Genomic DNA, 15,524 nt, shown 5'->3' with positions numbered 1-15,524 from the left:
TTATTATTACATATTTTACTATTTATATGATATTTATAATCAATAATATTTCTATATTTCTATTATTTTAATGCAAATATTAATTATTGTACTTTAGTATACATTAATTTTTTTTACATATCATTACCTACATATTAATTCAATAATTGTTGACTAAAAAATCTTATTCAAATACTCTGTACTGAAAATACACAACAGAATTTTCAAAATATTTAGATAAATTTTAAACTACCTACCAATAATACACATTTTATATTTTCTAGTTTTTTAGTTTTCTTAGACTAAAATATTATGTCTCATATAACTATAAATAGCATACAACGAGTAAAGAATAGAGAAAGTTTGAAAATTTTACCATGCATAAAAAATTACAGTATAAATAATAAATATTTGGTAAAAATCGTTTAAAACGATTATCCGTTTTTGAATTACAACAAAAAATCAAAAACAGATTTTTTCAAAGAAATTACTATTTTAATCATTTTTTCCCAACACTCTCAAAAACTACTGGGAATTTTATACAGTGGAACTTGTTTAACTCGAAGTTGAAGGGATAGGGACCAAGGTAAAAATTGGAGATATCGATGATTTCGAGTGAAAAAAGTTCGAGTTAACCAAGTTTGACTGAGATTACCAGCGAATGCAATATTAATAGATTCACTTTCTATTATAGAAAAAATGATGATGTCGAGAATCGGAGCATTTTAACTTGGAACCCAATAGCGCCGAAGTGTTAAATATACTATAACTATGACATCGTACATAAAGGGGCCTCATCAGCCCCCTCCCCAATTTTATAATTTAACCATCAGATGCAAATCAAAGGATCTACAAATAAGTAATGTAACTTTATCATCGCATATTTTTAAGTTTAAACGTTTATTCTATTCTTGATGCAGTACACGGAAATATCTTATAGCGGCCCCCTTCCCATCTAAAAAAATCTATCATGTCATATATAAGTTGGGTGATCGGTGTTACTGTTGGGACATACTTCAAATGTTTATGACAAAAAAAAAACATACATCATTGTAAAATAAGCGGCTATAGTTCTCTGCCATATATTTTGTGTCTATAGTTGCAGAGTTAGAGTGAATTATAATGGATGTGTTAAATTTTAATTCAATAATTATAATATTGTATACAAGAAACGACCCTGGTCGAAGACGGTTAGCCTAGGACAATTTCACTAAGTACATTTTATGATATTGTAATTAAAGTACCTATTGGTTAATTTTACTACTAGGTCGTATTAGAACTATCATCTCATCACTACTACAGTAAGCTAAACTTGTTTTTGACAAAAAATTGCGCTTGGAAATGTCATTGTGTGTCTACTGTACCTATGTCTCTATACAATAAATTAATGTAGGTACTCTAAAAGTCAAAAGTGATCTAATATTTTTAAGCTGCAACAAAATAACTAAAATCGTTATTCTAGGTTTTAATAAATTATTTTATTTTAAAACATTTGTAAAAATTAACTATCTATTCGAGGCGATGTTGTACGATTGAGAACGTATTGCCTTTTTAGCAACACGATTGAGAACGATTGTCGGCAGATCAAAGAAACAATGTTTTGTACCTTAAAATCAAACGATTGAGAACGATTTTACGAACGACGTTGTCATTTATCTTAACTTTTAGTAATAATTTTTAGGGCTGGGATTTTGATCCAAGAACATATTTTTTTTGGTGTTTTGAAATGTTGCTGATTAAAACTGATTTTTTTGCATTTCTTGATAAAATTCACCTTAAATTTGTTTGTAAAATGAAAGAAAATTTTTGTGATTAACAAAAGACTTTTGACATGTTTGCTTTTGATTTTGGATTATTTTAAATTTTTAATCTTAAACTGACAAATAAAAATATAAATATGTTGTAAATAAATATTAATTTTTTAAATTTTGATCTTAAAAAAATGTCTTAAGCAAACAAATAAATCCATTATTAGGTATTCAATAAAACAATAAAGATTAATAATAATGACCTATATTTTAAGTCGAACAAAAGCTACCACATTAAACATATAATCTTATTAAATAATAGGTAGGTACACAATATTCATCTATTGGCATCATCACTATTAAAAACGAATTTGGTGTGAGTATTTTAAGATGTATGATACTATGTACCTACAAACAATTAACAATTTTTACTCTTAAATTACTTTAAATTAATATATAATAAAAAGCCTATGATGCTCTAGATAATAATCTTACCTTTACATTTTATAAGAAGCTATTTTCAACTTATGAATTATAAAATTATTATGATTATAGTTAATATTATTTACTGTGAACGTAAAATTGGCTGTTTCCCGTGGTTTGAGAAAAAAAAATTACTAACTAAATGAACATATAACATTCAGGGGGCTAAGCCTAAATAGGCCTAAGTCAATGACATTATATACCTTTGAAATCAATTTTACAGCAGTGGGTATCAGGTTTCTTCAATTGATTTAAAAACAAACTCTTGAACTTAATTGAAATAATTTAAAAATTACTGTTAATAATAACACTCTTTTATTGTTATAATTTAATATTATTCATTCAAAGTCCAATAGTAATTACATACAAATAATACACAAATTTCCAAACTATAAAAAAAATCATTTTTAACTGTCAAACAATTAAAGACAAGTTTAATAAATGTATTATGATATATTAAAAATAATACAAATACCATAATTAAATACTTTTTTTAAACTAATTTAGGTAATTGAAAAAAATACATATCCAAGTTATAACTAACACATACATATTTTAATATTTGCCTTATATGATTTAAATTTTATGAAAATTGACAATACTCTACACATTCCTGTTTAAGTAAAAATAAATCACTCTAAATTTAATCGTTCTCTGAAAGGTACAATCGAATAATAGTTGGAACAAATATTATAAATTTTTTTTAACAAGTACAAGCATTAGTCAAAGAAATTTTTAATTTAAAAAAAGAAAAAATACAATTTTTTAGAGGTCCCTTAATTAATATTATATTTATAAAAACTGAAAAGTTATTATACTGTTAATCAATAAAAATACAGTTAACCATAAATAACTCAAAGTGAATGAGTGAAAAAATTTGAATTTCAAAAATCAATAATGTATTATAGCGTTTAAAAGAGAATTTTAATATTTCAGACATCAAAAATGGAAGGTTCAAGTTACCAAATTTACTGTAGACATTTAATTTATTTCACATTATAAGTATAATTGTAATCATAAATATTTTGAATTATAAATATATTAATTATCTGGATCTTCAGATTTTTAGGCAGCATATATGATTAATATTTTATTTTTTTAAACCCATTGGCTACTTTTGTAATAAAAACATTTTTATATGATAGAAATGTAAAGCTATACTTAAAATATGTCTGCAGGTCTCAAACAATGGGAAGACAGACTACAGATTTAAGACCCTTGTTTTAATGTAAATTAAAATCACACATACTATTTTCATTTCTTTACAATTATTTGAAAGACTGGAAGACTAATATTATACTGTTCAAACTAATACTTTTAACTATCATATTATTTTATAATACTTTTCATTAGGTAACAATCATTAATGATTTACAAGTAAGTTATAAATCTAACTAATCCAATAACAGAATACTAAATCTAATCAACAATAGATATTAAAAAGTAAACACATAACATACAAAAAAACAAATAGTAATGACTTAGGGCCATTCTTACTATCTCCAGTTAAGTGTCATAACTTTAATCGGACATTTGTAAGAATGGCACTTAATTATACAATTACACATATTAGTATTAGTATTATATAATACTCTAAGTTTAAATGATTTATGAAAAAATAAATCAAAGCTGTAAAAGTCATATAAAGTATAAACCATATATAATGATTAAAAATAAACAAATAAATTATCGCCATCTTGTCATAGAATCAGCTTCCGGAGAATTATTTTTTGAACCAGAATTAGTAGCACGTCTCATCTAAATAAACAATCAAATAAGTTTTTATTTAAATTATTGGTATAATAGAAATTGAAAATTAAAAACTTAAGATCATTTAAGAATTTAATCAACTATGTATGGGTATCCGAACATTAACTTAGTTCCATACAATTTATAAGACCTTACAGGTTTTTATTAGATTTATTATTTAATGTTTATACGAGGGCTATTCAGAAAGTAAGGAATGTTTCCGTCTGATGCCGCTAGGCACGCGTCAATTGCGTACATTTTGGTATGTACGTGCTCGGCTCCTCAGGCGGCTTCCAGACATAACAACGAGAGTATCTCCACGCTGCCCGTTTTTTTCAATAATTAATTTTAAAATGTGTGCAGCAATTGAAAATCCTGCCAGTTTGCCTCACAAGGCAAAACACACTCAAGAACTCCTTGATTCATTCAAATGGGAAGTTTTCCCTCATCCACCCTATAGTCCCAATCTAGCACCAAGCGATTTTCACTTGTTTCCAAGGATGAAGACCTGGCTAGGAACACAGCGCTTTGACGACGATGAGGAGCTCTGGGTGCGCGTCACAGAATGGCTGAGATCACAGGCGGCAAATTTCTACGACAACGGAATTTCAAAGCTTGTTCACCGTTACGATAAGCGCCTTAATTTTTTTGGTGATTATGTAGAAAAGTAGTATAGAAGTTGCTCTTTCAGATGCATATAATAAAATTGTTATCTTGTACTTGGTGTTTTTTTAATTCCAAAACGTTCCTTACTTTCTGAATAGCCCTCGTATTCTAATTTAGGTTGTACATTTTTGTGTATGCATGTTATTATTTTTTTTTTTTAGTTAATTGTTATTAAATAATTTTTGCACATTTGGAAAAGAGTTTAGTTAAATGTATTTATAACTGTGTTGACTAACAAATAAAGTACAAATTAAGTTTTATCTTGTATAACTTTAAATTAAATTATGTGGTATACTTTACACAAATGATGTGTAGATTAATGAAAAACAATGGTCTACATAGGACATAGGATAGTTTTATTTTTTTTCTACATTCTAAATCATAAAACAAAAAAACATACATAAGGCTCAAAATAATAGTTAATTAAAATCAAACTTTAAAATTATTGAATTTAATATTTGTAATAAATGCATTGTTAATGCAACCATCCATAAATCTGTTATGTAAATGATTTTTTACTCAAATGTGCAAAACATGAAACAAAACAAATTAACCATAGAATCTACCATTATGAAATATCAATATGTTTAATCAGAATTATTCTAGTTCAAGTATTGAAAAAATATGCTAATAAATAATTAATGCTATATAAATCTAGGAACTGCTAATAATACAAACTTATATAATTACATTAGCAGGAGAGGTGCAACTGTCCGTTTGATTATTTTGTGTCTTCGCCTACATACAATAATACATTAAAAAGTTAAAAATATAATATGTAAACAGTGTACTTATTCAAGCTATTTTAAACTAAACATTTTTAAAATTAATTTGAAATATATCATACCTTATTATATTGACTTCGGGATAAACTATCACTTCTAAAATCTTTATTAATTTTTATATTTTCATCTTCTTTTTTATTATAACCTAATGGTTTGAGAATTGCAGAGTTGGATATATTTTCATTCACTGGGCTTTCTATAAATGCATTTAATGCAAATAAATGAATGTTTCAACAAATGAATAAGACTATACTCTATACAGCGAGAGAATATACAACAACTAAATGAAAATTGGTTCTTTTGTGAATTCCCATATGACACCCTGTCATTGTGGAATCTGTCTCAATAGTAGGATATCACATGGGAATGAACAGAATATACCTATTTGCTCACTGGAAAGAGTATAAGTATTTAAAAGTGAATAAAATATATTATACCAGAGTTTAACTCCTTGACTAACGATGACATAGCATTTGTCACTGAATCTGCAGCAACTAACAAATCATTTCTTAAACTTCGATTGCCACATGATGTAATAGAACCACTTACACCAGAATTTAAACTAGATGTATTAACAGGCGTATCTTGACAAAAACACAAAATAATTAATTTATGATCTTTTGAAAGAAAAATTATACAATTTTCTTACTTGCTAGTGAATTGCTGATAAATGCTGATCTTACATCACCAACCATTAATGAGTCAGATGTAGACATGAGGGACAATGATGAAGTTGAAGTCAAAGTTCCACCTGGTGTGGGAGGTGCTGACTTTGAGGGAGGAGGGGATTTAGTTGAGCGTGGTGATGAATTTGGAGTAGAACGTGGAGACCCTTGATGATTCTGAAAAAAATGTTGAACTTTTGTTGAACAGAAAATCACTCTAAAAATATACTAATTATTTGTCAAGCTTGAGCTATAGAAATTGAACAAAGTTTTTAGCAACAAAATAGTTACAAAAATGTCTTGGTTCCAACAAACTTTTACAGTACCTTTGAAAAAATTGTGCCTATATATCTTTAATATGTTTTGATATGTTTTGATTGCCTAAGTAAAAACTTATGAAGAATCTTGTTTAAATTTTCAAGGTTTTCGACCAAAAAAATTAATTATATACTAACATTTAAAGAAAAAAATCAAAAATGTCAATGTCTGAATAACTAAAAAAATTTAGTGAAAATTTTAAGTATCTATTTGTTTTTGAGTTACACCCATGATTAAAAACATATATCTTTAATCGTGGTTACTTCAAAAAACCAAATCAATTTTATTAAAAACTGGTTTTGCGTAAACAATTTTTTGTATTTCCAAAATATTTTAAATAATTATCAATGTTGAGTTATTCACTATCAACTACTAGATCCAACTTTATATTAGAAACCCCTCTTATAGTTTAAGATTGAAGTATTCTACTACACATAGAGTGTATATACAAAAAAATATACATTCATCAAAATATAAAATATTGATATTATTTTATAATTAGAATAAATGTATAATGTGTAGGCAGTGGCATAGCCAAGATTATGATATTTGTAGGCGGTAGGTACAAATTAAACCATGTTATTTATAGTTTTCATAAATAAATAATATAAATATATATGATTAGAACATTCATTAGGGAAAAAATGGCAGTGGATGGAGGGTTATAACACCCAATCCTCTTGGCTATGCCATCCACTGTGTATAGGTATATTATTTAAATTATTTACCTTCAGGAGTTTCATTAATCCCTCCAATTGGTCCATTAATTGTCTTCTAGAATCCTGTAAAGATGTTAAATGTGATTCTAATTCATGTTTTCTATTTCTCAATGTGCGGAGTTCACTCATAAGTGCAGGATTATCTTCAGAAAATCCAGAACAAAAACCTTCCATTTCTTGTTGTTTTCTACACAAAATAATTTAAAACATAAAATTTAAATTATTACTAATGAATACTAATTTAACATAATAACAAGTTATAATACCTAAGTCTTGAAATTTCTTTCATAATTTCTCTATTTTTAGATTCCAGTTGAATAATAAGTTCTCTTTGAGCTCTAGAAGTATCTAAGCTTAAAGAACCTTCTGATGGAGCTCTACCCTAATAAATATAATAATATAATAAAAGGCTTAGTTACTAAGATTCATATTCAGACTAAAATTCTCAAATATTAATTTTATAAATATTCTCTTATTTAGAATCTTTTTAGCATAAACAACAAGTATAACTATAACTCAAAAATATGTACAGTGTACACAGTACTATGTCCCAACAATAGCTTATCCAAATGATTAAAATTTTAATCAAAATTAATTATCTGAAAATTTGGGCTGAGAAGAAAACTTTAAAAAAGAAAAAAACATAAATTACTTTGATTCCAAACTAAACCAGTCAAAAAATGTATAATAATTTACTAAATACTACTTTAAATGTTTATTTTTTATTTTTAAAGTTCAAAATGTTTTTCTAGACTAAAAAAATAATAAACTTATGCCATGTATACTATTATTTTTAAATTATGTTAAACACATTTAACTGTAGATATGTAAGTAATTATAATTCCTCTGAGTCTTTAGCACAAAATATTTTGCATATTGAACCCCCTCACAAAATGAATCACTTTTGACAAAACCTAGCATCAGTACTGCAACTATTTTTACTTATTTGTAATTATTATTAATATTAACTGCAGTAGAACCTCTTACAACCACCAGTCATAGAATAGTGCTTTAAGGTTAATTAAAAAATATATTTTTATAAATATAATTTATAGATACACATATATCCATTATTTATAACTTACTATTCATTTCAAATTTATTCACTATATACATACATTTGTATTATTTTTTTTAAATATACAAAACACACATTTCATTATTTGAAAAATTAGATTAGTTTAAAAATAAAAATCTTAACAGTTAATTTAGGTTCTACTTTCTACTGTATCATAATAGTATATCTATTATTATATTAATAACTATTTATAATAACTTATTTATTCAAATCATTATAAAAAATTTAAATAATTTTAATTTTGCTTCTTTCAAGCTTGTGTTGTAAAATTTTTCAATATGTATTACCAATAATACAAGAAACCCATAACACTTAAAAAATTTGCAAAAGTTGGACATTTAGTAAATCTGATCAACAAGAAGACAAATGCTAAGGGATATAAATCTGAGTACTAGTTATTATAATATACAAATTGTATAAACATCTGTGATTGAATACAAATCCATACAACATCACATTATACAACTTACTACTTTAGCTTCAGCAGCAAGTCGCGCAGCATATCTAGCAATTAATTTATGTTCATCATCCATTGAAGTATAATCTAAGCTCATTGTGCGCTTATCAGGACTAAAAAATATTTAAAAAATTTGCATAAAAATATTTACTCTATTCAAGTTAAGAACTGTACTCGGTGGCAGACTTAGGTGGTTTACCAACGAGGTTAACAAATAAATGTTGCCTAACAAAAACTGATCGCTGCACTGTACAGTTATTAAATTGAATAGAGTATAGCTAAATTAGCTAAATAATAAACATACCTTCTTGAACTTGTTTTACTATCCAATGTGTTAAATTGACTACTAATAGATAATTCAGAAAAACCATTATGGCATGGTAAAGGTGATGGAGGTCTGTGATAACATAGATAACATTAACCAACAAATTGGTTTAAGTACTGTAAAATAATATAGTAGTACTGTAATATATATCTTACATTATGTGTGATAAATTAATAGTCTTTTCTGGCTCCTCTGGAAAACGAGGTATTTTGACTTTTTCTTTTTCTGGTACACAGCGAAATGATTTCCGAAGAGAATGTCCAATTTGTTTGCTAGGAGATTTCTAAAGTGTAAAATAAAAATTTCTTTAGTAAAATAACATGGAAACTGTTAGTATTGAATGATTATTTCGAATTTGATAGTAATCATAAATCATTACATTCAATTTACAATTATTATATTCTTAGTGAAGCACAGTTTATCCAAAAATAAGTATTCCTACTTAATTACAAAAATAATTCATAGAAAAAATGAGTTGTTCAAAGAACAATTTATTTTAAATTCATTGAAACAACTTAATGTTAACTTCTATTTAAATAAGGTTTTAAAAAAAACTTTGATTGAAAATGCACACCTATTGCAAAACCAGTACCTAAGACTTTACACAGAATCTATAATGCATACAAAATATCACATACATAACTAGTATACTCTTTAACATCATGTTCAATGGTATGACTAGATGCGACTCGTCCTCTCCAAAAGCACTCTTGACACATTTGAAAATTATGACATTTTTGACAACGATATCGGAATCCAGTAAAATTATCACGTCGACAAGCATCACAAGTAATAGGATGAGTAACTAAAAAATAATTACAACAATTTTCTTTTTAATAGACTTTTATATTAATTTGATATATACAAACCATTTTCAACATTAGCTAATCGATGCAATAATGGTAACCAAACAAGACAAGCAGGACCAGGATCTGACATCATTGAATCCATAAAATCATTTACAGTCACTTTACCATTCTATAAATTGAAATATAAAATAATAAGTTAAAAAAAATAAACAAAATATTGCAGGTTAAAATTTAAATAATTAGATAAATCTCATAAATATTAGTTATTACTAAAATATATTTTACCCCAGAAAATATTTCAGCCGATATCTGATCAGTATAATGAAAAGAAGGAGATTCATATACAGCTGAAGGAAGTACCAATACTTCTTGAAGATATTCTCGAAATTTCCAAGCTACCATATGCCCATTTTGGTCACAAATTTGTGAAAATATATCTATAAAAAATACATTTATAAAGAAAATTGCACCTACAAATAAAACATTTTGTATTAATTAATTTACATCTTAGTTTATCCATAAGTTTCCCTGAACACATTGTAACCAAAGCTACTTTTATAGACAATACTCTTATTCTTCCCATGGTATCATTACTGTAAAAATAAAATATTTATATTAATAATATATGCAAAAATATGCCTTACAAAACTGTATTATTATAATTCATACAATACTACTTATGATTCAAATTTCAAGTTAGTTTTTTTTAACATGAATTATAGATTATAGTAATATTTATTTGTTACTGTTAATAATATTTTATATAGACTATTCAATAATTCTGATTTAATCGGTTTAATGTTGATATATTTATGAATTAGTATCAGATATTTATAATGACAGTACCTATTTATTTTTCATTAAATTTGTAACGAGTCAAAAACAAATATTGTGTTATTGAGGTTAAGATACAAATATTATTATATTGAACCAATTATTTGAATTAGATTAATTAAAAACTGATTAGATGTACCCGAGAAGATCAGAGATAGTGATTAGTTCTAATATTCCTGGGCATATGGGGCATGGGCACGGGGTTTGGTAAGTTCCCACACGAAACATAGCAGGTAAACGAGTACATATGTAAGTTCCCACACGAAAAAAAATACACTTGTACGTAAGTTCCCACCAAAAAAAAATTACGCCGGTACGTAAGTTCCTACACGTAAAAAGTTAAGTTATTAAGACTTAGAAATGACAACTTAAAACTTGTTTTGTTTTTGTATTGGATAAAAAAAATCAAATTTTATTTGGTTTATTGTGAAAGCTCAAACACTTCACATAGTCATAGTGTCATACTGTGTATAATTACTTTTAAGTTATAAAAGTTATATAAGTCATTTGTCAGTCCTAAGTCTGAATAAAGTGGGAAAGAAGTTTGTGTTTGGCATGGCTGAACATTAACGAATTAAAAGTTAAAATTATAAGCAATTTATATAAACATTATTATGTGTCTGAAATTTTTTATTTTGAAAATAAGAAAATTTTAACTTTAAATTAAGTTAAGTTACTTTTCTTTGCCCAACCTTGGTGTTTGGTATAATTTTTTTTCGTGTGGGAACTTACGTACGAATATCCAGGGGTAATTTTTACCTGCTATATCTCGTGTGGGAACTTACATTCGCCCATGGGCACATCATTTAAAGGTAATTACTAAACTTAGTTACTAATCTCAGCCAGAAAATAATTTCTACCTACATAATATTATATTCTAAAACAAACACATAATGTTGTTACAGTATTAATATTAAGCAATAGACATCATATTTGATAGTAAATCTAACTAATGTTTAACATTTCAAATATTATGTTGAGAAGAATCCATTTTACTCTTATTTTTAATATAAGAGTGAATTTAACTGTTATCAGATTTAAAGGTAAGAACATAATCTAGAGTCTCTAAAAAGTTTGTTTTTATTTATTTATGTTAAAACAAGTCAAGGACATTTTAAAACTAAATTATTTGTTTTATGCATTTTTCTTAACATATAATTTATTGTGTTGTGTGTTCATAAGATAATAGACACTGGACCAATTCCCTCTTAAATGTTTATAACTTTTTTTCATTGAAGAATTAACTTACGCAGAATAAACTGACATAATCCAATTAAGAAGAATTGTAGTCAATAAATCATCATGTACATGTTGTTGAGTAGGTAGCCGTTTATTCAAATTAAGATACAGACTTGTTATAAGTGTCTCAAATTTTGAAACATTTACTTCAACGTGAGATTCTAGTGTATTCAATCCGTTCTCACGAAATGCTTCAATAACATTCCAAATATCAATCATGTGTACTACAAAAATATTTACATAAATATTAATTTTGATAAATGGTTAGTGTTTGACATACTGAATTGTAAAATTATGATATATGATGATAAAATGTATAACTGAATACAACCAATTTTTAAACGATACCTATAATATTTCATTATTTTGACAGCATAATAAAAGATTAAACAACATCATTATTTATAATCATAATTCATAACTTTCTCAAACAAAGTGTATTGAGTCTCAATGTACCAATAATAAATAATTAATTATAGATAAAAACCTTTCTGCTAACTCATTATTTACATTAAAACGATAATTTATTTTTATTTTTTTAAATAAATATATAGTAGTAAATTTTGATTACTTTTTTATTATTTGAGAAAATAATAAACCTCAGTCAATTTTTATTGTGATTTATTAAAAAAAATTAACATGGAATACTCTTTTTTATTATTTTTAAAGTATGTCAAATAGCAATGTAACACACTCCAAGTACAAATAAACATTGAATGGAATTAGATTGCTAGAAGTCATAAATATAAGTGTAAAACACTATAAAAAAATTGTGCTGGGTGAAGTGAAGGTGTTTGCTCTAGGTTTGATAATTCGTGTCTGACTATGCCGAATATGATCCTGTCTATGGGTTGTATGTATATCGCCAGTAGATAGTTATTTGCAAATACACAAGTTGCATTCTTACGATATGTAATGGTTCACATTGTCTTGGTATACAATTATATGATTCACTACCTAACATCATTGATTAAGTATACTTAATGTAATTAAGTACTGATCTAGTAAAAGTTTGGCACAAATCCTAAGGATTTAAAATATTATTTAGTATGTATTATATTCATTATTTAAATTAACAGTCTGCATTTATTATAAACTGACAAGTTATGAAATAATTATATTTAATCGTAATCAGTAATATTATCTAAATATATTTCTATAACCATTAATATCACTTAAATGGTTTAGGACCAAGATGCACATAGAACAAAATGAATAATAATTTTATAAGATAAAAATGTTACATGCTTATATTAATTCTGATTGATACCATAACAATCATTGTGATTATTATTTTTAATACATTTAAATAATACTCACAATAAACTTTTTTTTGGACATATCTGAGTTTACAAGCTGTTCTATATGATGCAAAACGTATCATATCATAATTCTGACATCTCATTTCTTGTATAAGTTGTAAACGATAGTCTGTAGTTATTCTTCTATCGGCAGTCATGCTATAAGTATTTTAAGAAAAAATAATTTTCAACAAAATAATAGCCATATTATTATTATGTACATACATAAAAAGTAAAATAAAAAATAAATTGGTTTTAACTGGAAGAAAATTGATCTCAACTATGATGAAATTGGTTGTATTTTTTTTTTTTTTTTAAATACAGTCATAAAATAAAGTTAATTTATTAAACTACAACTTACATGGTCTTATGTATTGATCAATGTATTAAAATAACTCAATCACAAAAAGTACTAATAACATAAAATACTGAATTTAATCTGATAATCCATATTCAACACGAGCTAACACAGTCGGGTGTCTTAAACTGACCTAAGACTGAACTGAATCACTGAATGAGGTATAATTGCCAAAATGCTAAATAGTAAATTAAAAAACTTAAATAATAGTTATTAATGTTATTATTTATATTATACAACATGTCATTATCCGCCCACGATTTTATCAGACTATAATCAAAACCACTATCAAAACATTCAACAGTGATGTAGACACTATCTTTATTCTACAACTAGATAGTCGTATTATTCTGTGATTATGGTGAATTTTTCATTATCATTAAAAAATAAACGCTCATCCGTATATCATGGAACAAAAATATCATATCCATACGGCTTGGAGAAAACGGAAAATTACAATATCATTGGTCGCCCAATTTATAAAAAAAAATATAATTATATTTACATTTTTATTTAATATTAGGCAGTTGTTATTTTCACGTCCAACGTGAAAGTATTTGTTTTCACGTCCTGCTCTGTGATTGGTCGTAATATTGATAAGGATACCCGCGTAATTTTGAATTATTGATTTTATTTAATTAATAAAATAATTACGTAACCAGAGGGAGGGGTCCATGGGGATCGAACCCCCCGACATTTTTAAATAGATCACCACAATTCAGAAGATACTTTACCATCTATATCGCCAAGAGTTCCTAAAAGAGGTCGACCATAAGGTAACATTACCTTTCTATATTATTAATATAGGTACATATTTTAACTATTATTAAATGTAGGTAAAGACAAAACTGTGATTGGTGTACCTAAGAAAAGAAAACTCAAGACAAACTTACTTCCTTTTGAAAAACTTCCAGCAGATATAAGCCAGTATGAAATATTATGTTGGTTTGTACATGACACTATTGCTAAATCTGCTGTATATCAAAATAAAATAATAGATGAAGAAGATGTTGAAACTATACCTGAAAAGGTTTCAAATGCAGTTTTAGATAAGGCAATAGCAAGCAATGAAAGTGGTTCCACTTTATTTGTGTTAATGTAAACCCTAATTTAAAAAAAAATATGGTTTTGCAAATTTTGCAAAACAAAACAAATTTAATCAAGTTTTATACTATACTACATTTAGACCATGCATTTTAAACTATTTTATTGATTTATTTACTTACTTTAATATTATTATATACTGACGACTGACTTGAATTATTAAAATTAATCTATATTCTGTATGACTGTATTATAATTTAAATTTTAAATATTTCTTATCAATATTACGACCAATCACAGGGCAGGACGTGAAAACAAATAATTTCACGTCGGACGTGAAAATAACCACTACGTTAATATTATTATAGTTTTACTTGATTCTCGATTGATTAATTTCAATTTAAAATGGAAAATATTTAATAAAACATAGTAATTAAAACTAAAAGCAAGGATATTGTATCCAAGCATATTTATTCTTGAACCTATATACTTCTTTGAATAAGATTCCGTTACTATTACATAGTTGAATATTATATAATTGTCATTTAATTGCAATCATATTGGGTACTTTATCCCTATGAAGTACTTAATTGTACATCAATCATCAATGGTAGATGTATTTAGACTATAAATTTTATGCTTATAATAACACTTACCTGTACCGAATCTTGGGTAGTTAATACTAAATATAAGTAACTATTTCTTAACATAGTAGGACAATAATATATAACTCCAAACTACATATATACTTATACTTAATCCGTATGAATATTGTAGATGTATATTATATTTAATAGCTCTAAACAAATAAACGCATATAAGATTATTTCTTTATTATTCATAACTAAATTAAAAGTGTCGAACATATACCTATTGTGATTCATTTTGGAATTTTCATCGATTATATTATGCCACTCAAGTACGATAATATATACATTATAAAATCACTATTGATAAAAATCAAAAA

The 15,524-nt window shown here is 26.0% G+C and overlaps 1 protein-coding gene across 2 annotated transcripts; it reads right to left on the bottom strand.

Annotated features, from left to right (window-relative positions):
• Window positions 1-3,853: 3,853 nt before the first annotated feature.
• LOC107161858 (dystrobrevin beta-like) lies at window positions 3,854-13,782 on the bottom strand. 2 transcript variants are annotated; one of them, XM_015508449.2, is made up of 17 exons: window positions 13,517-13,782; window positions 13,175-13,314; window positions 11,865-12,078; window positions 10,286-10,374; window positions 10,067-10,218; window positions 9,842-9,950; window positions 9,611-9,777; window positions 9,128-9,255; window positions 8,952-9,044; window positions 8,661-8,760; window positions 7,379-7,494; window positions 7,122-7,299; window positions 6,060-6,252; window positions 5,848-5,994; window positions 5,473-5,606; window positions 5,304-5,363; window positions 3,854-3,968 (listed from the first exon to the last, which is right to left on the bottom strand). In XM_015508449.2, the coding sequence occupies exons 2-16, from the start codon at window positions 13,311-13,313 to the stop codon at window positions 5,304-5,306; spliced, it is 2,019 nt and encodes a 672-aa protein (XP_015363935.2). In that variant the 5' UTR covers window position 13,314; window positions 13,517-13,782; the 3' UTR covers window positions 3,854-3,968. The 2 variants fall into 2 exon arrangements, with proteins under 2 accessions (XP_015363935.2, XP_015363933.2); XM_015508447.2 differs by having other exon boundaries at window positions 5,316-5,363.
• Window positions 13,783-15,524: the final 1,742 nt, after the last annotated feature.

The sequence above is a fragment of the Diuraphis noxia genome, unplaced genomic scaffold (genome assembly GCF_037042655.1).
Source record: "Diuraphis noxia isolate RWA-SAM2 unplaced genomic scaffold, SU_Dnox_SAM2 contig0002, whole genome shotgun sequence".
Lineage (NCBI taxonomy): Eukaryota > Metazoa > Arthropoda > Insecta > Hemiptera > Aphididae > Diuraphis > Diuraphis noxia.
This window is presented reverse-complemented; position numbering and strand designations above follow the sequence as displayed.

Coding starts and splice junctions, on each gene's coding strand:
- LOC107161858 (XM_015508447.2), bottom strand. CDS start 13,313: ATGACTGCCGATAGAAGAATAACTACAGACTATCGTTTACAACTTATA. Junction 10,375..11,864: donor ATTATGTCAGTTTATTCTGC/GTAAGTTAATTC, acceptor TTATTTTTACAG/TAATGATACCATGGGAAGAA. Junction 7,495..8,660: donor TTGCTGCTGAAGCTAAAGTA/GTAAGTTGTATA, acceptor TATATTTATTAG/GGTAGAGCTCCATCAGAAGG.